The sequence below is a fragment of the Aulonocara stuartgranti genome (assembly GCF_965226115.1).
Source record: "Aulonocara stuartgranti genome assembly, chromosome: 19".
Taxonomy (NCBI): Eukaryota; Metazoa; Chordata; class Actinopteri; order Cichliformes; family Cichlidae; genus Aulonocara; species Aulonocara stuartgranti.
The window spans coordinates 10589748-10614634 of NC_138955.1; the positions used below are offsets into that span (position 1 = coordinate 10589748).

The 24887-nt window shown below is 38.7% G+C and overlaps 2 protein-coding genes across 5 annotated transcripts in view; one reads left to right on the forward strand and one right to left on the reverse strand.

Moving 5' to 3' along the window:
* The window catches only part of sptb (spectrin, beta, erythrocytic), a 43156-nt gene extending 34016 nt beyond the window's left edge, over window positions 1-9140 (forward strand). For both annotated transcript variants that reach the window (XM_082516698.1, XM_082516697.1), the window contains 12 exons: window positions 58-281; window positions 580-730; window positions 1680-1924; window positions 2754-2892; window positions 3252-3336; window positions 3717-3913; window positions 4021-4103; window positions 4477-4540; window positions 4684-4934; window positions 5583-5756; window positions 7745-7787; window positions 8280-9140. In XM_082516698.1, coding sequence (XP_082372824.1) covers window positions 58-281; window positions 580-730; window positions 1680-1924; window positions 2754-2892; window positions 3252-3336; window positions 3717-3913; window positions 4021-4103; window positions 4477-4540; window positions 4684-4934; window positions 5583-5756; window positions 7745-7787; window positions 8280-8471 — 1848 coding nt within the window. In that variant the 3' untranslated portion in view covers window positions 8472-9140. The remainder of the gene's footprint in view (window positions 1-57; window positions 282-579; window positions 731-1679; window positions 1925-2753; window positions 2893-3251; window positions 3337-3716; window positions 3914-4020; window positions 4104-4476; window positions 4541-4683; window positions 4935-5582; window positions 5757-7744; window positions 7788-8279) is intronic.
* Window positions 9141-11328: 2188 nt separating this feature from the next.
* snap23.1 (synaptosome associated protein 23.1) lies at window positions 11329-24538 on the reverse strand. Of its 3 annotated transcripts, none has more exons than XM_082516701.1 (8): window positions 24406-24538; window positions 20239-20353; window positions 17142-17183; window positions 16469-16517; window positions 15528-15645; window positions 14087-14260; window positions 13832-13976; window positions 11329-13452 (listed from the first exon to the last, which is right to left on the reverse strand). In XM_082516701.1, the coding sequence occupies exons 2-8, from the start codon at window positions 20293-20295 to the stop codon at window positions 13390-13392; spliced, it is 648 nt and encodes a 215-aa protein (XP_082372827.1). In that variant the 5' UTR covers window positions 20296-20353; window positions 24406-24538; the 3' UTR covers window positions 11329-13389. The 3 variants fall into 3 exon arrangements, with proteins under 3 accessions (XP_082372827.1, XP_082372826.1, XP_082372825.1); XM_082516700.1 differs by lacking the exon at window positions 24406-24538 and adding an exon at window positions 24209-24382; XM_082516699.1 differs by lacking the exon at window positions 24406-24538 and adding an exon at window positions 23514-23639.
* Window positions 24539-24887: the final 349 nt, after the last annotated feature.

Genomic DNA, 24887 nt, shown 5'->3' on the forward strand with positions numbered 1-24887 from the left:
TATAAATTCTGTGTTGTTTGGGATTTTTTTTAAAACAAAACAATCTTTTTCCTTCAGCTTCTGAGGGATAAATTCAGAGACTTTGCGCGGGAGACGGGAATGCTGGGTCAGGAGCGAGTGGACATGGTCAACCAGACGATAGACGAGCTGATCGAAGGCGGGCACAGTGAGGCGGCAACCTTGGCGGAGTGGAAGGACGGCATCAATGAGAGCTGGGCTGATCTGCTGGAGCTCATCGACACTCGCGCCCAGCTCCTGACAGCATCTTATGAACTGCTCAAGTAAGAAAAACAGTATTGACAAACCGCTCCACAGGCTGAAAGATGTCCAGTAATCTGAATGGACATAAACAGAAGCTTTTGTGTCTAATCCTGTAATGTCACATGCCCAAATAAGTGAATATAGATTGATTTAGGCAGTATTAAACTGTGGCATGACTAAAGGCATCAAAACAGAAAACATATGCATGCGATAACAGCGTCACAAAGAATTAAACCTAACGTGATGACTGCATCTGATATTTAAGTAGGATGATAAACACAGAGCTGAAGAGATAGACATCGATCTGTTTTCTTTAAGGTACTTTGATGATGGAAAGGAGTTGGTGGCTCAGATCCACGACAAGCAGAAAGAGCTGCCTGAAGATGTGGGTGAGGACTTCAGCAAAGCAGAGTCTTTCCACAGAATGCACGCCGCGTTTGAGAGAGACATCACCACTCTAGGCAAACAGGTAATACACACAAAGGGGCCTTTTACTCAGTGGGAACGCACTAGGCAGTGGCCAGAAGGTAACTTTGATGATTCATATCTAGAGGGGGGAAGAGAGTGCTGTAATGTTTGGGTAACTGCGAGGAGTTTTCTCAAAAGGTGAGAATCAATGAAAAAGCTGTGCAAATAGTAATTCTTAAATTTGCCATCCCTGCCCACAACTTATTGCAAAGAAGGAGACTATAACAATTAAAGGTCTAGGAATAAAAATATTTATGCACGTTAGACCGATCTATGTAACGTGAAAGGTGTCTCAGAACTACGGCCTCATTCAGCAGTATCCCTTTTGACGCCATTGAAATCTTTTGCACCTGAAAGCCTTTCTGTTTTAGTTTGGCCTCTATTTGGTTCAGTAGCACTAACTTTGGAAACAGTATCCAAAGTTACAAAAACTGGTAAATACAGTGGAGGATTTGGCTTAAAAAGGTCTGTACTCCCCCCCCGGGAGTTGGTGGAGGATAAAAACAGAGCTAAAAGCAGTGGATATTTTGCCTGGATTCTCCAGATTTCCAAACACAACTTCAAATGAATGCAAATGCTGCTGCGCGTCTGTCAGATGTGTAAATAGGCATCTGTTTGCTAACCCGTTAACACCACACTGTAGCAACTAATGTCACAGCCTCTCAAAATTCAATAAAAACTGCTTATAATACTGACCACGTTAAAAGTCACAGCATTACCCTCAACGTACTGTGCAAATATTCATATATAAAAAAATCTTAATTTCAGAGAAGAAGCAATGTAAAAATAAGTGTTCCCTAGTCATTCAACCTCCTAGTTTTACATAAATAAAATAATAATAAATTAAAAAGAAATGCAAAGAATATTTTTCTCTGACATGATTCTCTTCACATCAGGGAAACAAAAACCCCTAAAGCTATGTTTTGACTTGTCCCTCTCCTTCACTCCAGGTTCAGCAGTTCCAGGAAACCGCTTCAAGGCTTCATGCCCAGTACGCAGGGGAAAAGGCAGATGATATTCAGACTACAGAGAGGGAGGTGGTGGAAGCCTGGAAGGGTCTGCTGGATGCCAGCGACGGACGCAGGGCGGAGCTGGTGGACACAGCAGAGAAGTTCCGCTTCTTTACCATGGTGCGAGACCTGATGGCCTGGATGGAGAGCATCATCCAGCAGATAGAGACCCAGGAGAAGCCCAGGTGATCAAATATGTCAGATGAGGACCGTCTGGCCTTCGGTTAGCTGTGCTGGATCTTTCAGTTCCTCTCACACTCGACTTGATATCCAATCCCGGAGCCTGTCTCCGGATATTTCGGAGGAGATGATATCTCCCCCCTGACCTGGCGTCCTGGCCTCCCCTTGCCGTAGCATGTTTGTTGTAGAAGAAGAAAATAAAGTATACAAGAGATAAAATCTGATTGTGGTAGCTGAAGACCAAAAACTGTGCCAATATTTGTTTTTAGGAGGTGGAGGGAAAGAAGTGGAGCTTTTTTTCCTGGGGTTTATCTCTGCACATGTATTTCCTTTTTAGTTAAAAGAACAGAACAACTTCAACTAAGTAATAACATATCTATTTAGTTAATGATTATGAAGTATGTCTTTCACTTAATATATTTGTAAAACAATTTCTGCTACTATTTACATTTGCATTTTACATTTACTTTGTTTACTCATTTGCTCCAAATGGATTTGTTTGTGTTGCACATTAATTCGCTTCTGGATGAATCATCTTAATGAGGAATATTCAGATATGCGGCAAGATATATTTTATTGTCTGATTTTAGAAGAAAAGCTTTAATTTTTCATAAATGGCACTTTGTTCACAAGAGATAATAGCTCTGTCCTATTTATGTGACACAATTCATCTTCCTAAAGATATTCAGCATGACTATAATATTCTAGAATAGAGAACACTGGAAGTCTGCCAGAGCCGACTGCAACAATGCAGTTCCAGTTGTTACCAACAGAGGTAGGTAAACTTCATGCATTACCTGTTATCACTTAACATCCATCATTTCTCTGCTTTAGGGACGTCTCATCCGTTGAGCTCCTGCAGAAGTACCACCAGGGGATCCGCTCGGAGATTGAAGCCAGGGGAGCCAAATTCACTGACTGCGTCGACCTCGGCAAAGCCCTGCTGACACGCAAGCACCGAGACTCTGCTGAGGTGAGCCTTCAACAGCAAAGACAGCTCCTTTTCATCCTCAGCTGGGCTTCAAATTGCTGCTTTCATTAGATTTAATTACTTTTCTGGGAGTGATTGTTCTTGTCTGGCTCAATGGAACCAATTGGCTTGCCGTGAAATAAAAAATTCCACTCATCTTACATTCATCAGGGAGACTATAGAGCAAACACTAATTAGAAATGGAAAAGCTAAAAGAATTTAAATGAGCAATTGACCCCGGCCTGAATTTAATATTTGGTTAATTACTCCACAATACTAATTCTTAGAGGATAATGGGCAGTCTTGGGGCTGAGTTGTTTAATAATACTGATATGTAACTGAGACCATACTACTTGTGTCAGATCAAAGAGAAACTGGTGCAGCTGATGGAAAAAAGAAAGGAGATGATGTTCAAGTGGGATGACAGATGGGACTGGCTCCGGCTCTGTGAGTAATATTACACTTATCTTATACTTCAACCCAGAAAATATACCCTAACCCTTTTACATACATTATCTCTTTGAAAAAACAAAAAATCTTTACTTATATCCCAAAGGCCATATGGTTAAAATATGTGAAAGCTCATGCATATAAATCTCAGCTCAGAAAGTAGCTCCCAGGCTTTTGTTCATCAGAAGCCTCCATTAACAACAAGGATACAAAAATAGTTGCTTACTTCCAACAATGCCCCAATTTGTCACATAATGCACCCCCCAGTCATAACATTCACCTTACAAGTGAGGGATCGCCGCATAATATGAACACATCTAAAAGAAAGACTTTTATATCTTAAACTTCTCATGATGACGTGGCTTCATTGCGTCTAGTGCTGGAGGTCTGTCAGTTTGCGCGAGATGCTTCTGTGGCGGAGGCGTGGCTGATCGCTCAAGAGCCCTACGTGACCAGCAAAGACCTGGGTCAAAACGTGGACGAGGTTGAGAAGCTCCTCAAGAGGCACGAGGCCTTCGAGAAATCCACCGCCACCTGGGAGGAACGCTTTTCCGCACTGGAACGCCTCACTACGGTATGCAAAAATCTTACACGTGATTTACAGTAATTTGATTACTTCACGTGTTTCATTTACCCTGTAGCTAGCCAGGTTACTGATCCTTGTTCGCCACTGTGTTGCAGTTGGAGTTGTTGGAGCTGCGAAAACAGCAGCAGGAGGTGGAGCAGTTCATTAAAGATGGGCAACGCTCAGATAAAGAAAGCAGGTAAACATACAACACACTGGCTTTCATGTTCGTACTCTATATGCATGAGGGCATAGTATTAATTGGTAGCAGTGTCATCAAAGTGTAAGTCTGGTGATAAAGGCAGTGTAATTTTAAGTCAATCCTTCTGTTGTTAAGCACCAGAGAGAAATACAAAAAACTGCAGTGAGCATCTGTTAAAGGAAATTAGTCTGTTAAAAATGAAAGTATTTATATTAATACCCTAAATTGTGCAGAGCAAAAAAGTATTAGCAGCCAAATGCAATGTTTTGCAGACTTTCAATGAGTCGCATTTGATCTCTCTTTCTTTCACATACACACTTCCACACCTGCTGTTCTTAAAAGTCCTCTCATGCTGCCCTGTTTCCTTTAGGAGAGAAGACACAGGCTTTGTGGAAGAATCTTCACAGCTCTATACTGCTGAGGAACAGACTCTGGTTAGTACTGCACTCAATCAGCACAAGCTTTCTGTATTTATAATGTTGTCAACTCTGTTTCAGCATACTGACTCAGCTCTCATCTCTTCTCCAAGGAGACAAGTTCACTTTCTCATGAACTCATTTATTTATTTTTGCTTTAGTCTGGTGAAGCGGAGCCTAGTTCGGGTCTGCAGGAGGGGATGGCCGGTGACTCGACGGTGCCCTTAGAGTCAGAAATGAGAGAGAGTGCCTCCTTGGAGCTGGAGCCCTCTGTCTCGGTGGTGACCCCAAAGGAACCAGAGAAAGCAGCCACCATGCCCTCGGACCCCCTCAGAGGCCAGCCTGTGCTGCAGGAGGGCATGTTGAGCCGCAAACATGATGTAGAGGGCTCAGGAAAAAAAGCTTCAAATAGGTAGATAACAAATGGACCACAGCACTGTGTTTGTCTCTAATATGGCCTTTGACTATTCCAGGCATTGTTTCCTTTCTTTATGTTGGGAAAATCTATGAGCCTATTATTACTTGCTTATGTTTGTTCATCTGTCACGGTGAACATCGAGACTTTTCCTTATTTTACTGACCACAGTGCTTTCGAAATCCCACCACACCTAAAAAGCGTTAAAAAAACCGACCATTCAGCACAATTTGTGTTCCTTGTGATGGATTAAAACCAACTCGAGTAAGTTTGAAACTTGTTAAAACAGCAAAGGGAGATCTATACTTTAACTCAAAGTATGGATCAGTTCTGCTTTAAATCAATTTTTCAATAGACAAGCCGCCAAAAGTAGCCCTACAATAAAAGTGCTTTTTGTCAGGGATCTTGCAGGGCTTCATTACAAGAAAATATTATTACTCCTATTTAAAGATAGAACAACCCACTGTTTTGCAATAAGTGCTTATTTAAAATGAATGTTCACAAAATAAAGTCTCGATGGATTGGTGAGGTAGCTGCTCTTTAATGGGGATTAAATGAAATTCATTTCGTGTTCTTGCCAGAAATTAACCTGAAATGATGTTAAAGTCCTTCTTTTTCCTGCTCCTGCCTCTTCTTCGCTGTCAGGTCATGGAACAACTTGTACTGTGTGCTAAAGCCCGGTCAGCTCTCAGTCTATAAGGATGCCAAAAGCTTTGGCCACGGAACGACGTATCATGGCGAGGATCCCCTGCCCCTCACCAACGCCAACTGGGAGATCCTCACCAACTACAAGAAAAAGAAGCATGTCGCCAAACTACGGTAAGAATTACATCATAGGTTTACCTGAGTCATGTTATTCGGAAAGGTAAATATACGATATAAGACCTTATTAAATTGACTTATTAAGAGCAACAAGAAAAGGTGGTTTGTACTTGTATTCTCCAGGGTTCTTTATTTTGAGAAGCAAAAGGTGCTATAAAAATTCACCCGACTGAAATTTCATTACATTTACTGGAAGTTAGTAGAGACATTGGGAATACACCCCTCAGCCCCCGGTCCTATGGGGAGTTATTCAAACAGATTTAGAGATACGGAAAAGTGGATTTTTTTCCTTTACCTTTGGACAGAGGTAAGCTGTTTCTAAACTCACCGCTTTCTGACTGCAGTGTTATATTTAACAGTGTTATATGGATGTTGGTATTACCATTTAACATTTGCAAAGGGAGCAAAAGAAAAAAAAACATTTCCCAAAGCTCCCTTTAAACTGATAAGAGATAGAAGCTAAATGCAAACTCACATTCCTCACGCATACAAGTCTTAATCAATACACATTGAATTTAGTTGAATAGATTAAATTCTCTGCTCAGAATGGATTGTACCACTGAAGGTTTACTTTAGCAAGTTTTTACCTTGGTGTGGTTCTCTGGTTTTTAAAAATCAACCACAGCCTCTTGATTTTTCATGAAGGAAAAAACAGGCAGCCAAGACAGATTTATATGCAAATTACAAATGAATATAAGCACTGCTCAGCTCTTTGATAAAATGGTCTTAGATCCTAACTGGTTAGATATTAATTGTCATAAGGAATTGTCAGAGTTTGTTAAATTCTGACTTTTAAAGTTTTGGTATCACTCAACAGCCATGGGTTGTCCTAAGCAGCTGACTGAAGTTCTGAAACTAAAGACTGCTGTAGTCTACAAAGCAGCTAATATATCAATGTGCTTTCAGCTTGCAATTTACAAAACCCAAAGAGCCATTAAAAAAGAAAATCATAGTTAAGGCAAACTGTGGAAGACATTAAAAAGTATGGGAGACCAAGAAAACTTCCAGAAAAAAACAAACAAAACTACAAATCTGCTTCACACTACAGCATTGATGCACAAACATGGTTCACATAGAAGAGTCCTCAGAGGGATAAACTAGGCAGATCAATTTAAGATTGAGTCCTATTTGAATCAAAGAAGCCTGAAAAAAAGCACCTTGGCAACTGTAAAACATGGGATTTAATATATTCTGCTTTAGGGTGGTGTGGTAGTCGTTGGCAGGAAACACTGCACTGATATTAACAAATTCTGAATACGAATGTTTTTGTCTCAGGGCGTCAAATACTGCTGCTCTCTGTATACACACGAGGTGGCCTTCAGCACTGATGCCTTGGGGACATATGGGCCCCTTTACAACATTAATCTCTGGCATTGTTAGATGTTGAGAAATAATAGTCTAGTATTGAAGAGCATGTGTTATAAGGATCAAGAGGTGGCTTTGGAGTTTGACATCCATTAGGCAGCAGTTGATTTAATCCACTGTTTTATTTTTGCTTCTGGGTTAGGTTAGCAACTAAAAAGTAATTGCTAAGGTTTGGTAAAAGATCATGGTGTGAATTAAAATATCCCCCCTCGCATCAACTCTAGAGCTAGAAAACATCAAGGTCACCCAGTGTGACCTTTACAAGCATCCATAAATAATTATTTATCATTACTGGCTAAACCAGGTGCAAGTTGGACAACTGGTGCATAATCTTAATTTTGCCAGCGCCTTTGACAAAATGGCAATATCTGACACCATGGTTCATTGCACCATATGTGCAATAAAGAGCATGCATTTGCTTTAATAACATGACTTCCACTCAAACATCTAGTGGTTGTTAAGAAATACTCAGACAGGCAAAACTTGGCACGCAGTAAAAGAGTTTTTCACTTATTTGCCAATTTCAGGGAAATGTCTGGATGTTAACATGATTTCATTCTGGCGATTTTAATGTAAAACATAAGTGCTTCTAATATTTATATAATTTTAACCTTTTACAGGCTTGGAGATGGCAGCGAATTTTTGTTCCAGTGTAAAGACGAGGTGAGTTGAATTACATCGGACTTTCTCCTGGACTTGAATTATTCTGGTCAAAAGGCATCTTATATAATGGCTGACCCTATGTAAAGCAGTAATCACAGGTTGCAATGCTACAGATAGCAGTTACGCATTTGCATTTAATTTTCCGAACTGTTTCCGTTTAGCATTGCTGTCCATGTCTAAGTAATTTGGCAAGGTTGTAGAATGTGACATAAATGAGGTTATTCGTGTTTCTTTCTGAATCACTATCAGCTAGTGAGAAATTTACCCTACGGGAATCATTAAGCCTCACAGAATAAGAATGCTGACAGTGAGTTTGTCTTTATCTACATTACCCCAGTTTAACCTCACCAGCATTTCAAGTTTCATTGTTAAAAGCGTGGCCACCTCTGCTTGTTTATGCTAATAGACTGGGAGACCAAAACACTCACTGCCCCTCTGGAGGTGGACTTGCCTTTCTAAGCTGCTGCGATGTGTGCGTGTGTTTAATTTCAGGAAGAGCTCCAGCGTTGGAGCCAGGCCATGGAAAAGGCCGTTCAGCCCCTGGCAGCAGAGGAGGCATCGGGGCCCTCGGGGGCCAAAGCCCAGAGCCTGCCCCCTCCCTCCTCCTCAGCTGCACTCCCTGAGCCCAGCTCTGCCAAGAAAGACAAGGAGAAGAAGTTTAGCCGCTTTGCCAAGAAGAAGTGAAAGAGACGGGAAGGCCATCAGGAGGAGGGGGTTGTCTAGGCAACCTGGGAAGAGAAAGTATTATGTGTACAATCAATCAAAGTATGCTTTTTGTCACTAGATTTTCTATATTATTTTGTGAGAATTACCATAAATATTGTAGTTAAAGTCATCACTCTTTTGCCTGTATTTAAGCCAGTGTATGTCTACAATGGTCCACCGTTTTTGTTTGTTCTTTTTAGGAAAAGCCAAATTCAAAGCATTAAATTAAAGCACAGGAATGCTCCTCTTCACACACAACCAAAGAATGTTTGTAAAACTTTTCATTTTGATAATTTAGCTGAAGTTTTTTTGTCTTTTTTTTTTGTTTCACTAAGGCATGCTTTGATATAGCCATGTATAACATGAAGGCCTGTAATGAAGATGACTCAAGAGTACTGAAAAGTACTTTTAATAACCTGCCTTATCAAATGGTTGTGAACTGTAATACTGTGCTGTTTGAATTTGGAGCACTAAATGCTACGTAAAGAACCAGAGTTTAATAATCCTTTTTTTTTTAAAGAGCTTTGTAAATGGCATGTAAGATTTGGGGATGAGAAAACCTCAGCATAGTGCTGTACAGTATATACACACACACACTCTCCAAGTATATCTGCAGTTATGCAAACTAAATGCTCTATGCACTGTGAATGATTGACTTGATTTGAAATTGCTTACCAACATTGCACGAGCGGTCATGTGACACCACAATGTGTCAGTTTTGAATAAGGACCCATTCAGGTTTATTCTCAATTGAACTGTGGCAGTCTGTCAGCTTGAAATATATTTAACACTTGTGTAAACTTAAATTTCAGAGCTATCCATCAACATATATCGTATATACATATATATGCAGATGCATGAAGTATGCTATACATTAGTTTGATATGGTGCTATTGTCATATTCTTAAAACTTCAAACAAGACCAACTTGACCTACCTTGTTTGTCTTCAAATTTGGCTTGTAGGGACACACGTAAAAAGTGTTGGAATATCTGAGGGGTGCTTCATAAAGGTGGCTCAGAAAAGCAGTAGTTATTCAGGTTTACATGCATCAAGAATCAATAGCATTTACAGTCACAGATCATCTTAATTACCCTTTTAAAATGCACAAAAAAAAGCAGAAATAAGCACAAACACTGCCATGTACAAAAGACAGCTTTTGTTATGGAGTTGTAGGTCAGTGATGAGCTCAGACTCACAAAATAGGGATCAAATCTGCAACACTGAACTGTTCATTTGCAGGGCTTTACCTGTAATTATGACTTCACGGCTTCCCATGAGAGTAGTTTTTCTTTGTGCAGTTCAAGCTAAAACTTCAAGTGCAGTTCAAGTTTTGTTGTAACGAAATATAAAAAGCAAATGTTTTTTTTTTGAAATCAGAACTTCTCCATCTTTGAATTTTACTACTTGGTTTGTGAAAACATGATACTGGATAAATGCCTTCAGGTTTGTACTTTTTAATTACAGAAACATGCTGACCCAAATAAGGCTAAATAAAAATATGGGTCAAGAAGACAAAAAAGCACAAGCCAAGTATTTAATCTGACAAATGGGTCACGATCAAAGACAAAGTACAGGGGGTAAATGACTACACAGAGGTGCAAAACAACTATGAAAATAAGACCATGCAGCAGCACAACATGATGGGAGGTTAGGGGCTTTTTACATGTACTGTATTTGCCCCAGAACCCCCATTATGTGTTCATGCCCATGTACGCCTCTCTTGATTTATTTAAAAAAAAAAAAAAGCACCTTCAACCAGCAGTCCTTGCTTTATGAAACACCCCTCTAGTCTTGCAAGTTGGACTTTATTCATTACACAAATAGAAATGCTAAAAGACGACAAAATGTTAGCATCAGGATGAACTAGAATTTAAACCAGGTGCTGTTATTCACGAAAGCAGTTTACAAGAGCCTGCATCATTATTTGAAGTTTTATAGAACTAGCCAAAGTCTAGAAAAGCAAAGGGTTGCATGAGCCTTTCCTGCTTTTCCACACCACACAACAGGACCAGGCATGCTCCCCAACCAAGGATCGTACAGTAGCCGTACGGAGCTGAAGGAATGTGTTTTTAATATGAATGTAAGGAGTGGAAATAAGTTCATATGGGAATTTCCAACAATAAAGCCATTACAGAAATCAGCATTTCAATTAAAAGTATGTACAGTACATGGATCTGCATTTATACTTTGATGCCAGGATGGGGACTGTCAGTCTCACTGCCGTTTTGCCTTGTCCCCGAATTGTGATCCAACTCAAGTGACCTCACTGAAGCGATGGAAGTCAAATCTAGGAGGATAAATGTTCAGCTCAAGTGTTTTCTAGTAAACATGGTAGCATCTCTGTCTACAGATTAAAGCAATTGTTAAAGCCATGATCTTCTTGTGGCTGTATGAACACAAACTACAGAAGCTTTTGTGCGCCGTGTGCCAGCAGAACATCGTGACCATGCTACTCAAATTTTTTAGCACCTCAAAATGTTTTGAGACTTGCATCCCACAGATTCACTATGCTTTCTGTTGGTCGATATATCTACAGATTGACACTTCGACTTTGTCACCTTCATCCACAGTTATTCCTTCACACCTTCCCTACCTGCCTTTTCAGTTTAGTGGTTTTTAAAAATTGCATTTTGTACTTTCCAGGTATGTAAAATATCCAAAAATGTTGACCCTACAAAAAAAAAAAAAAAACAAAAACAAAACAAAAAAAAAACATTTTGAAATAAAGTTAAATTAAAATTATGATAATATACAAGCTTGTTTTTGTTTTTTTTAAACAAATGCAGTCTTTAATTATTGTCACTACATCAAAAAAAAAAAAAAAGTGCATTCAATTGAATTTCAGAAGAGATTTATTGAGTATAAACAATTCAACAGTGGCAAGCGTGAAACAGAAGGCATTTTCACTTTGAGCAGTCATCCGCTCACCGAGCTAATTTCAGATAAGATGAGCTCCATATGAACATATTTAAAATACACAAAACTGTTGTATTTACATTCCAGTGGCTGTGGGTGAAACAATGAATAAACAGCTTCCAGACAGCAAGGCAGCTTTAGAATAGACTAATTAGATCCGAGCTCATACGTAACAGGCTGAGGATGATCACTTATAGCAATACAAAGCCCTGAAAACAGTTCATTTCAATCCTTACAAACTGAGTAGGTATATGCCTGCAGCACAGCATGCAAATTAGCATTTTTCTTCAAAACAAATAAGAAGATTCATACGAGAGATACTTTGGGCACATTGTATCCCTTTATCAATGGCCAATTTTCCTCAGCGAGCCTTAATACAACCCACCAGGACTTATTGTGCCTCTGTGTTTACCCCTTTAACAACTTTCACTTACATGTATACTTTTTGCATTTTTGCTGCCAGCGACGATTTCTCAGCCTGGCTACAGCTTCGACAACACAAATTTAAATTCTCCTTTCAATCGTCAGATGATATTGTACCATAGCTGTGCTGTAAAAACTATTTACACATGTAAGAGGAGCATTTTACGATGCAGCGGCTGTTACAACACAACCGTACATCGTGTATAAGATTGATTGGGTTCCTACAGATTTCACCACTTTTTATTATAGGTTATTGTTTTTAAAATGCCAAGATTTTAGTAACCAACTGGCCTGAACCTAGCACATAAAGAGACCTCACAACAGGTTAAACAATGCTCATCTGTGGTTCAGAACTGAACAGTTCCACAATTATCAAATTGCCCTGCACAGGTTGTTATGTCTCCTCTTGTAAGCTACTAATCTCCATTAACCATTAAGAGGAAACAAAGTTAAGAAATTAGATTAATTGCCTCTAGTCATCCTGTTAAACAGTATTTACATCAACACTGTGATCAAAGTGAAGAAACGGTGAACATAGAAGAGAGCAGTTCACCTACTGTTACATATCCCAAGTTCAGTGTTATTGTGAAGTAAACTAATTGCTTCAGGGCAGGTAATGATAAACAGACCTCATGATCCTTGCAGACCTTCCTTCTCATAAGAAGAACGAGTGATTGCTATACAATGTTTCTAACCACAGGTCATCTCTTTGTAGCAAGTAATTACAATGACCTTAACTCCCCATCTATCAGAAATTTTAAGTAGTAACAACATCAAAATTCTTTCATTCAGGTACAACATTAGATTTTTATTTTTATTTTTATTTTTTTAAATAGCCCTTTTATATGAACAGGCATAAATGGCATGGGAACAAAGTGTTAAAGAGAACTTTATTCGCAAGTCATTTCTGCTTCATGAGTAATTAAATAAGCAAATAATATCAAAGCATTACACATGATACAATAAACCTAATTACACAATGATAAGGAGTATGTATAAGGATTTGAGTAAGATTCATTTCAGACCAGAGTTGATGTTTCCTTTTAAACTACATGAGGCTTTATGGAGACAACAGCTCATCAGTTTTGATGAGTTAACGGTCACATCAACAAAACAGCTCATTCTTGACTTAGATGAGAAACAAAAAACAAAACAACAAAACGGAAAGCAGCAAATGTGCCACTTCCCTCCCTGTGAAGGTTACATGCATGTAGTTTGGTATCAAACAGCAGTGATAGGCAGTCAGCCACTTACTGAAGTATCTCACACTGTTTCTCACGGTCCAGCATGACTAGGCATGTGTGTAAAAGGGTGTGAATAGTGGTGGACAGTCCAAGAAGTTGTCTTCACTCTACGTACAACTTAGTGCGATAAGGGCAGGCACACTACTGGCAAAACTTCTTCATGAGAGAATTTCTTTTTACTTGCAAAGTATGTTTGCAGATGCGCACAAATATACAGTGTGTGTGTGTGTGTGTGTGTGTGTGTGTGTGTGTGTGTGTGTGTGGCGAGAGAGGCTCAAGGTTGATGAAACTAGCAGAAGCGGGATTTCTCATCTATTTGATGAGCTTGTTGGCCCTCTGGTTTGCTTCATCAATGCGCAGCTTGTTCATGTCCGCCTAAAGACACAGACAGGTGGAAAGGGGCAGTTATACAGCTGTTTTTCCTTCCCCAAGTAGCAATTTATTATCAGTTGTAAATTTTTATGAGTAAGTTTCCATTCTCTTCCTCTGTAAGAACATATGCATGTTTGTGAATGTTTTTACAAAAATCTGATATACATGAGGGGGTAACAGCCCATCATATGAAGCAATGAGTCGACGCAGACATGAGCATCAACTACATACAATTCAAATTATTTAGGGGGGAGTGTAGAAAACAAACAAACAAACAAAAAAAAAAAACAGCAACTAAGTGTTTTATGGATCAGTAAAGTAAATTTACTTGGACCCCTTTTCACATTTACTAGAGGTTCATGTGATTTTAAGCCGTTTTTACCTTGTCGTTGATGCGGTCAATCTGTTTGTTCTGCTTGTCTATCTCACTTCCCATGTCCACAGCAAGGCTTTTCAAGTTGCCAATGATGCTGCCGACCGCCTCCAAATTCTCCTCCATTTCATCTTCACGTGCATCATTGGTTATTCTGTTATACATATGCAAAGTATACATATGTTCTGTTAAATTGACTGCAATAGTTTTGGCAACACCAAAAAGTTCAAGACTTTTAGCAATATAAAATAACCAGGACAGTACCTCTGGATGTATGGGCCTGATGGTCCTGCAGCATTAACCTGGGCAGCCTGGCCATTGCGGACGCCTGAAGGCTGCTTTGAGACCACTTTTGAGCCATCTGCATCATTTTCACCTTCAGTTCCTCCAGTACCCCAGGTACGCTTATACCGTGAGTCATTCTCGATTGATGACACTCTGGAGCGAAAAAACAAAACAAAAAAACAGCGTGTCAGGATGCACGAACAAATGCAGAAGTACTTAAATTCAGTCACTGCAACAATTACATATGTTCAGTAATAGCCATGAAACTCAAAGGATTCCCTACCTTATATCTTGATAATCAAAGAATCTTCTTCTCCAAAGTGAAAGCATTTTGGGAAGATTTTTTTTGCATGTTAAAACCATCATAGGATCTCAATGTGCACACAAAGTGACACTCCAAAATCATCGCTGCATGGAGGATTTTAAGTGCATTTAGCCCAGATGAGTATGCGGCTCACATTAAGAAGTTGGCTGGAACACCATCACATTTCCTATCTGTCCATTAATGATTGGAAATGCTCACAAATTTAATCAGCAATCTTCTCACCACGAAATGTACATTTGCCAAGCAGAGAGTTTTTTTTTTCTCCTTATGTCAACACACACAGACATTGTGAGCCACATTTGGGCCACAGCAGCCAATCAAGTATTCGTGAGAAATGTTCCTGACTGACCACTGATATTGTGGAGATCTTTAAGCAAATAATATTCAATATTTTAAGAGTTGTAAGCAAGAGGGTCACAAAGCTAAAACATACATTTTCTGAGGGTCTTGTTCATTTTCCTTGAAAATGTGAATGAATAAAGCCCCATGTTCACAACTTAGCCGTTTAAAGTTCACATTACATACATTTACGCTCTAGACAGGACTGTCCAGAGCGTAAACGTAAATGTTTAGTATCCTTTAAAGGATTAATACTTAGAATACTCTATAGATTCTCGGGAGAAATGCTGCTTGGGAGATAAGTGCTGCCCTCTCATTCTAAAAAAAACAAACAAACAAAAACAAACAACCTGCATTGCTTTGAATTTTTAAAAATTCAACCAAATATTCTGCAACCAAGTCCAGCTTTTGTATTAAGGAGCAAAACTGAAAGGTTTTATGTCAATGCAAACAGTAGCAAAGTAATTCAATTGTCACTTAACATGCATAGAAGAAATTAGTGCAATTTTTACTTTTGTACAACACCAAAATAAAAATAACAGGTTGTACTGTAAAATGCAGTTTTCTCAGCTTTACACAGACTGCTTGTGTGTTTGCTTTGTATCATTGTGAACCCCCATAAAAAAACAGTCACGTACACACAATGAACATACAAGCCACCACAGCACAAAAAAAAAAAAAAAAAAAAAAAAAGGGTGTTATGGATCCAAAAGTCAGTGATTTAGATCTCTCGGCAGCTCCAAGTATACACTATACCTATCACAGGGGCAGACACAGATGCCACAGCACTTTGAGAGGTCGGTAAGGTTTTTCTCAGCCTGTCTCATGTCCTGGTTGATCTGATCCATGCCTCGCTCCACACGGCTCAGCTGTTCTAAAACAGACAGGCACAGCACACCATGTCAAACTCTGCTTGCTATGCACTAGAAAACGGTTGTAAATTGTGTTTTAAATATCACCTTGATTTATTCATTTTTAGAATAGATTTAATTATACTAAATGATCCCTGGGGGAATTTTCAAACTGGGTCAATAACTGGGCCACTGCAGCAGAAAAGAGGCATATTGTAAAAATACTGCAGTTAGTGCAATAAATAAATACAAATACACAATTGTTTAGCATGGAACATAAACCTGCAACAGCACTCGAAAGTTAAAGCAAATCTTACTCAAATAAAAAGTATAACAATGGCCAATTTTTATGAATGGTGAATTTCAGTACGACAATGAATATATTTGCCTGGATGCTGCAAATTCAGATGTGTAAACCCCCCAACTTAACACAACACTATAGCGTGCCTGCAGCCACTGTTGTTGGTGCAAATTAATTCATCTCATGTCTAGAAAGTAAATATTTCTACTGGCATAACATTCTCAAGCATCTTTACACATTCTTTTCTTGCAATTTATGTTTTGTTTTGGTTAAATACCAAAAATTTTGTACAATCTTGACTTCCTTTGGTGCAAAATAAATAAATAAAATTTTAATCAGGAAATCTGTACTCTTAAATCATCAAAATTAGAAAAAAAACTGTCATTAAAGGCTATGCTCTTTGGCTGATTTTGACTACCAAGTATTTTTTTTTTCTTTTTAAATCAACAAATGACTCAGCAATTCCTTAAACTTAATCATTAGCATCCAGTAATTGTCTTGATAATACCACAAATATTTAACAGAAAAAAAACATCTTCATCTACCTCCTTGTTGGTCCAACATCACCACTGTGTTGACGCCTGTTTGTTTGCTCTGAAAAACAAGTTAAAAAGTCAAATGTCTACAAATTAATTTATGCATTTAAAATATGGTAAATGGTAAATGGCCTGCATTTGTATAGCGCTTTTCTAGTCCATAGGACCCCAAAGCGCTTTACACTACATTCAGTCATTCACCCATTCACACACACATTCACACACTGGCGATGGCAAGCTACATTGTAGCCACAGCTGCCCTGGGGCGCACTGACAGAGTTTGTTAGATTTCAGAATTAGGATAAAAGGGAAGTGGCCATTTTATCTTGTGTCCTTGTTCTGGTCTACAGCTCAAGCACACAAACCCTCCAGCTCACACAGCCTCTCTCAGAGAGCAGAACAAGGACCAACATTTCTGGTTTCAGCCAAAAAACTGACAGGTAGTAACAAATGCTTTGCTAAAGCAACAGCACAGTCTAGGCATCTCCAATCAGGGTTTGGGCATTTAAATACTAACAAAAATATAAATCTGGATGCTTAATCAAGCCACAGTTCTTGATCCCACCTCAGGTAATGGCCTACGACAAAAACAAAAAACAAAACCTGTCTGGCTGCTACAGCAAGACTCCACTGAATATATCACAGTGGTTTATTGGCAAGAGCAAAATCAATAAAGTCTCACCTCTTCTGCCATCTGTAGCATCCTCCGTGTGCTTTCAAGTGACTTTAAAACAAAAGACAAACAGAAGGCATTAGAGTGTAACGAGAATTCAAGGTTCTAGTTAAAAGTAATCTGTAAACAGACTGAAAAAACTCAAGTAGTAACTGTAGTTACACCTAAGACTTCTTATGCTGCATTGGTTTATCTGGCTCAATTAGTGTGCAATCCCATGCTACAAATAAGAGGCAGCTAACAGGGCAGTGTTCTGTGAACTTAAGTATAGATATAGTTTTAAAACTTGGATTGCTTAACTGCTAATGTAAACAGATACACTGATTATTGTGCGAGAGAGAACGAGAGACAGAGAGAGAACGAGAGATAGAGAACGAGAGAGAGAGAACGAGAGAGAGAGAACGAGAGAGAGAAAATCAGGAAAGTGGAAAGATGCAAGTGATAAGCAAAACAGGGAAGATGCTACACATCTGATATTCACAGATAAATGAAAGTAGATACCAGCAAATTTATAAAACCACATTTAAGAGTATGGAGCTGTAGGTTAATATGGTATACTGTCTGATTTAATTTCCCTGCACTCTAAGAGCACTGCTCAGCTGTAAGCTCCTCAGCACTGTGCAGTCATTGGGGGAGAAGTGTATGCACTAACAGCAATAGAGCTGATAGTGAACACTGATTCACTCAGACTCCTTCATCTTAAAGAAAAACTAACTCATTCCTTGTTCCAGTCAATCAGTTGTGAGGATGTGCTGTATTTCTGTCGTATGTTGTTAATTGAAATGTTTGAGCATCCTGACATGGTATTTTTTAATGTGCACACCATATATATATATATATATATATATATATTTATTAATTGTCCTTCATCTGGTGAGATGGATAACGCTTACAAAAAAAACAAAAAAAAAAAACTTAAGATTTCCAAGGATAGCGTGGACAACAATACAAATACACCCACAGACACAAAGTGACGGCGGTGAACTGGAATGCAGTCGGTTCAGGTGAGTTACAGCTTTTGTTTCTCTATTAATAGTAAACGCAGTGAAGAGAACAGAGCATCCAGAGGAGTGGAGGACTGAAGCACATATGCGACTTCATTGTTACCATCACTAATGAACTGCTAACGAGAGCGCGAGGACCAGATTCCTCATTCTCTGTGTTATGTTTGCTCTGAATACATTAATCAGTGAGCTGAGAAACAGACAAACACAGAATTGGCGAGAGGGATATGATGAGCTCAGCCAGGTTTCTGTTGGCTTAGCCAGAACATCACTTGGGTGGATAAACATTACATTATGTCTCCCAAAATCCTTGAACTTGGCTAATTAAGCTTGAAACCACTGTCTTAGCCAAATTTTCCAGATCGGGATGCTGCGACAATTCTTTGAGAAACAGATGAATCCTGAGGTGTTTCTGTTATTTGTTAGGAATGGCTTAATTGAAAGTAAAGTTAGGTGAGGTGCATGACAGTTGTTATTCTACACACAGAGAAGCAGAAAATTGCTTATGGGTATTAACTGGCTGCAATATGTCAGGATTATCAGAAAATATCACAAATATTTAACTAATTTTACAGCCTCGAGGGTCTTTAAACCTAGTTTTTTTGACTGCAAAACAGCCGTGATATTAGAAAGACACCTCATATTTAGCTTCCTAAAGATAATCTGGTCTTATAACCAATTCCTGTAATGCCCTGACACATTACCAGTCCCTGCATGACAGTGTTTCAGGTATGATATGAGTGGTTACCCAAAGCCAGAGTGGTAAGCATTAGCAGAAGGACCCTCCCAAGCCCTGTCCCTTCCTCTTTTCTCCTACGTCAACCAGGCAGCAGCAGACAGAAGAAAGATTAAAAGAAGATTGCAGGTTAAGTCAGAAAGCACACAAAGAGAAAAAGAAACAAAAGCCACAGATAATTAGTACAGTAAAAATTACATGAAGGTGAAGTGCACAGCTACAAGCCCAGCTAGCAGGTTAATTTGCTTCCATTTGATTCAGATGGCTGATTATATGATACCCTGAAGTGCTGATTAAACAATTATCTCCCTGATAATAAAACACTAAGATATAGCTGATAACATTTAAACTGTCAAAACCAGAGGGGTAAGGGAGCTATCAGGTTAAATTAGGCGTAAAGTTATACACACACGCGTGCGCACACACAGGCACATGCATGCGCACACTTCCTATGAATACTGTTAGTGGTTTAAATATTTCAGATTTGTTGCTTATACTTATGAATACTATATAAAATATTCAAGAGCTTTCCTGCCAGAGTTAAAATAAGATGACCAATATCTCTCTCGGGTATTTATGCCAAATTTGGAGCTATAGCTTATGTTCTTTTCTAAGGATTCAAAAACCAACTTTCATAGGTGCTAGCTGGTGGATAGTTTTAACCTTCAGTCAGACCCTGGTTATTTCTCCTGCACACAAGCTAACTGTGGTTTTGCATGCGGGACGTAATAGCTGCCCGGACTTACAATGCTAGCCTTCTGGATGCCTAGCATTGGTTTGTCATCAAGCGACACTCAATGAAAATCCCTTTTTATATTCAAACTGTGATCACTTATTGAATGCTGTCTGGGGATAAACAATTTCTAAGTCATTACCCAATTATTTATTGGGAAGTTTCCTGAAGAATTATGTGATTTACAACTAATTATTAGGAATTCTTGGCTGCTGTAATGAAATGCTAAGTTTGAATCCAAGTAAACATTCATTCATTACTAATTTAATTTTTATATAAACTTGGCTTGTCTCTAGGCAGATTTCTACCATTTATACTACACTGACCCTACCCAACCCTACAAATACATATACTAGTCCTTTATACTGGTAAGTAAATGGAATACATTCAGCAGATGTGTTTTGCCTTGTAGCCAAATTAAATTGACGCGTCTAGGAAAATTTATACTGAAAAGCTCATATACAGAGCATATAAGCAAACTTATGAAGTGCCTCCCTTTCAGCATAATCCATTTCCCTGCATGACATTCGTACATTTACAAACTCTATATTACAAACTCACTTTAAGGAAGTTTCACAGTTCGACAGATGATGACACAATGGATGTGAGTATGCATTGTTTAGGAGTCAGTACCTCATCAGTCACTTGGTTGGCCCTAATCGCCATCTGTTCCACAGTCATGTCATCCATGTTGCTGGTGTCCTGTTTGGAGGCTCCTCCCGTCTTACTGAGCTCAATAGTCTGAGGCCTGCAAGAGGGGCAGAGTTCAAAGGTCACTAAATAGCATCAGAGTGCATCAATTATCATGAAATTGCAACTTATTTTTTAAGTTGAGCACAGTTGCCATGTGAACTTTGCAAGTGTTAACAAAATTTAAAGAACAAAAAACAAACACGGTTATATAATATGTAACTTATATAATATGTAATAAGCTTCTTTTACATGAATTTCCTGCAATAAAACAGCTGATATATCAAGGCTTCTGATGCAGCCACGATATCGACAATAGCAGATGAAGGATATCAAGGCCACACTTCCCGTTCACCAGTCATTATCAAAACAAACCAATGGTTTCCGACCTTTTAACCAAAGCCTGTTGAATAGGAGAAGTGGAAACCTGATATTTTCAGGTATCAAAATGATGTTGCTTGCAGATACTGTTTATATTGTGCTTACAGATGTGTGCTTATAGAGATTACAACTCATTAAATGTTCGGTCTACTTTGTTTCCTGGCTTGTTCGTAGATAAATCTACCAGAAAAACTGTGATAAGTTGTGGTGGAAAGTTTCCTCACATTGACAACCCGCTACAAAGTTATCAAATCTGATTTGACAACATTTTTTACAGCAGTGAACCATAAATGTAGAACAATTAATGTTTTAAAAAAATAAGGATAAATGAATCCATCTGTTAAGATTTGGAAAGACCACAAAATAAAAGAAAAAAAAAAGGCTCAGTGTTTTACATTACTAAAAATAGAGGACGCATTTAAAAGGTTAAGCATTTAAATGTGCAATCAATGTTCACCTTGTTTGTATCCATCATATGGAGAGGGAAAGAAAAGATGCAAAATCCAAACAAATCTCTTTTCCTTCCCCTGAAGGAGTGTTGCGAGTCTGGACACAGAGCTGGCTTAGTGATAAGGCATGTAAAGCTTAGCAGTGGGATGGCTAGTAGAATCATGTATGCCAACAATGAGGGAACTTTGATGTGGAGCTTATGATATGGAAATCAGAGGCGTGAGACTGGATAGTGACAACTAGCAGGAAACACTTATCGTGCCTGCCTACGATACATAAAAGTGAATTTAAATCACTGGTTATTATTAGACATTTTAAGGTTGCAGCTCAGTGAAATAACCAGTAAAAGTTTATAAAAAGCACATGAAATAAAGTCCTTAAGGAATATTTAGAGGTTTACGGTGGTATTTACATTTGTTAACTTATTCGACTACAACTAAGTGATGAGCTTGTGATTTTCTTCAGAATTTTCAAAATGCATCAACCTCCCGCTGCATGAAACAGATGCAGTGTACGTCACTAAATAAAATTGGAAAAGGAAAAATCATGATACCATAAACTGATATAACAAAATAAAAAGTGAGTTTTTACATCTTAAGTCAGTACCAGAGCTACTTTTAACACAGAACTGTGAAAATGAAGTGCATAAATACCTAAAACACAGCTATGCTGCTACATTAGAATAATTATATAACAGCAGATGCTCTCTGTGGTTGGTTTAACACGAAACTAATGACAAAATGTGATTATAAGATAACAGGCTGTGCACTCACTAGTATCTTTATGGTCAGCATATGTACTGAAACACTAAATCAACTTAATTAGAACAGTATAACATCCATAAAATCCATGTCCTGTCATATATCCATAAAAAAAGGTGCCTTGTAATGTGAATCAAACAACTTTCCTTCCTCTGTGTTAAACACTGAATTCTTAAGAAGCTTCATTGTCAGTTACTCAGTCACCAAAAACTGGTAATGCCTGAGAACAAAGGCATTACCAGTTTTACTGCTATAATCTTGGATGTGATTAACTTCCAGAGCTGGTCACATCAGGATGCACAAGTCCATGTTTGCCAGCTCAGTGCATGCTCTGTTCAGATCAACATTCAGATTTCATGATCATGCACAATTTGTAAAAACAGCAGGCTAGGCATGAGGCAGTATCATCAAGAAGCTGTGAACAGCAGCAGGAAGAGCTGACCGTGTCTAGCAACTAAAACCCAGAAAGTGTGAAAACTGCCTGTTTTTTTGTGCCCTCTGTAGTTTTCAAACAATGCAGAGTATGAATAGTTCAGTCAAAACAAGACAGATGAAAACAGATCAGAAGAAAATGCTTATGTTTGTTAGAGATCTAAAAACAAGATACACGAGGAACAAGCTGTCTCCCAACTTGTATTGTGCATTTCAGTACAATTCATTTAGAGGAACAAAGTGTGTTAATTGTTGCAGTTATAATTTGGATCACATAATGAGTGATGTTAGCTCGTGCAGGAGTTTAGCAGATACAAATCCAATCCAAACAAAATTACTTTGTCAGGTGACCTTCATGCAGTCTCGTATCATGGGATATGCTAAAAATGACTGGCGTAATGGCCTCAGACAAGCTTTGGTGAACAAGGCAACATTAGATAAAGCTCATAACCAAAGAATTAAGCTTGTTTTCCTATCACTGTACTGTCAAGGGCAGAAGCAGTAAACTGTAAAAACAAAGCTGAATCATTTACTCCAAGGCTAGAGTTTTTAGATGCAAACACTGCTGCTTTTTCCCCCCCTCATTTTTCCTGTCATCTGCTTTTCCTTGTTAACATTCAAGTGGCATTTTCCTGTTTTGCAAATAACCCCTGAACTTCAAGTTCCCTTTCAAACCTGCAGCCCCTAAACATCCTGAGGGGAAAAGGAAAGGAAAAAAGAAAAAACAAAATACGGATAGTCTACTTGGCAGACAGTGCAGAGGATTTAATGTTGTTGACTCTGCTTTTTGGACAAGAGTGCACTTTATTCACTCAGGCTTCACTGCCTTTTCTGACCGATTATTGGACTTGGCAAGACACTGATGTGAGTTTACAACTATAACAATGAAGGTGGACTCCTTTACACACCTACACTCTTTAGATAGCCACGATGAGGGCAGATGAACATGTCAGCGATACATAATAAATGTGACAGTAAAAGCAGAGCTTTTTATAAACTGATAGCAAATGTTCTCTGTGTTTAGCCACATATGTGACTAGATTTACTAAGTATATGACTTAAATATTATATTTTGTTTATTTGCACCCCAAACTACGTACCCAACCCTTAAATTCATTCCACAGTTAATACAAACAGAAAAATGTTAGTTCAGAGGAACAAAGGAAATAATACAACCGAGGCTAAAGAACATACCGATTCATGTTGCAGTTCCTTCACTTGACCAAGCACAAGTGGCAAACACCACACAGGGAAATGCGTTTCTTGTTCTTCTACCCAAACCTGTTCCTCCAGATTTGATTGGAGCACAGGTGGCGTCTTATTCCAATCACGTTGAACACATATCCTCATTTCACTCTTGATGTTTTATTTTCTTTAAACAATCAGACAGAAGCTATTGTTCAACGATTTGTCCTTACGGGCTGTCTTGAATAAAGACAACCTATTTATTATGCCGAGGAGGAAAGTGTGTCATGTTTTGGGTAGGAGGGTTGACTAATAACAAACAAGGGGACCTATGACATCATACCAGACAGGCAAAGCCTAAACTGTGACATTTGATTCAACTATTTGTAAACGATAAAAGCATTCTTCAAGACAGAAGACTGAGGAAAATACGACATGTGGTTAATGATTCCTGCTGTAACACGTATCCACACACCTGACTGTGGTTAACTGCCAAGTGGCCACGTAACGTGGATCACTTGATAAACAGGTGAAAAAGCATTACAAGAAACCCCCGTAGTTTCAGGCAGTGTCCCACACCCATTACACTATCACTGGGGCCGAGAGGTTTCCAAAACAAAACTTCTTAAACGCAATGAAAAAGTTACAAAAGAGGAAGAGACAAATGTCAAACAGTTTATCAAAGCGAATTAAACTTGTCTTACATTGTCTGAAAACTTGCAGTGGTGCTCAGCTATCGCAAAGAGGGTAAAATCCGAGAGGGTAATTTCTTAAACAGGCTAATGTACGTGCTGGCCTGCTAGTTAGCTAGTTCCGCTTTCTTGTCAACTAACGCTAACACTGAAACAGCTGTGTTGAGAGGAAGTGTAGATAGATATTTTCCAAGGGAGTAAATACTTACAGTTAACCCTCCTTGTTTTTTTAAAAAAAGATGACCTGAAAACTCCTCCTTCTTGACGGTATGTGAACTTGGCGCTGGCAACTCCCGAATTCCTTCACTGGTTCCGCTGTCTGTCCGAAGTTACGATGGTGCTTTCAAATGCTGTCGGAAATATGAAAACTCAAAACTTTCAATGGACCTTGCATCCCACGTGTTGCCCAGAATGATTTGAGGCACGGCATGCATTATTTCTCTCCCTATAGGTTTAACAATCTAAAACTGAAAAAGTAGTCTAGTTCTCAGGTAGTCAACTTTACATGAAAAGTTGACTTAAATATAACTGTTAAACTACTTGTGTTTTTTGTCTGTGTTTATCTTTCAGCTGCTGTATACTGATTTAACAAAATCACGAGATAATACAACTTGTGTGAAGTTACTTGGCTTTCAATTTTTCTTTCTTGCTAATCAATTTTCTTTGTGGCTTTACTGTGCATCAAACTGCG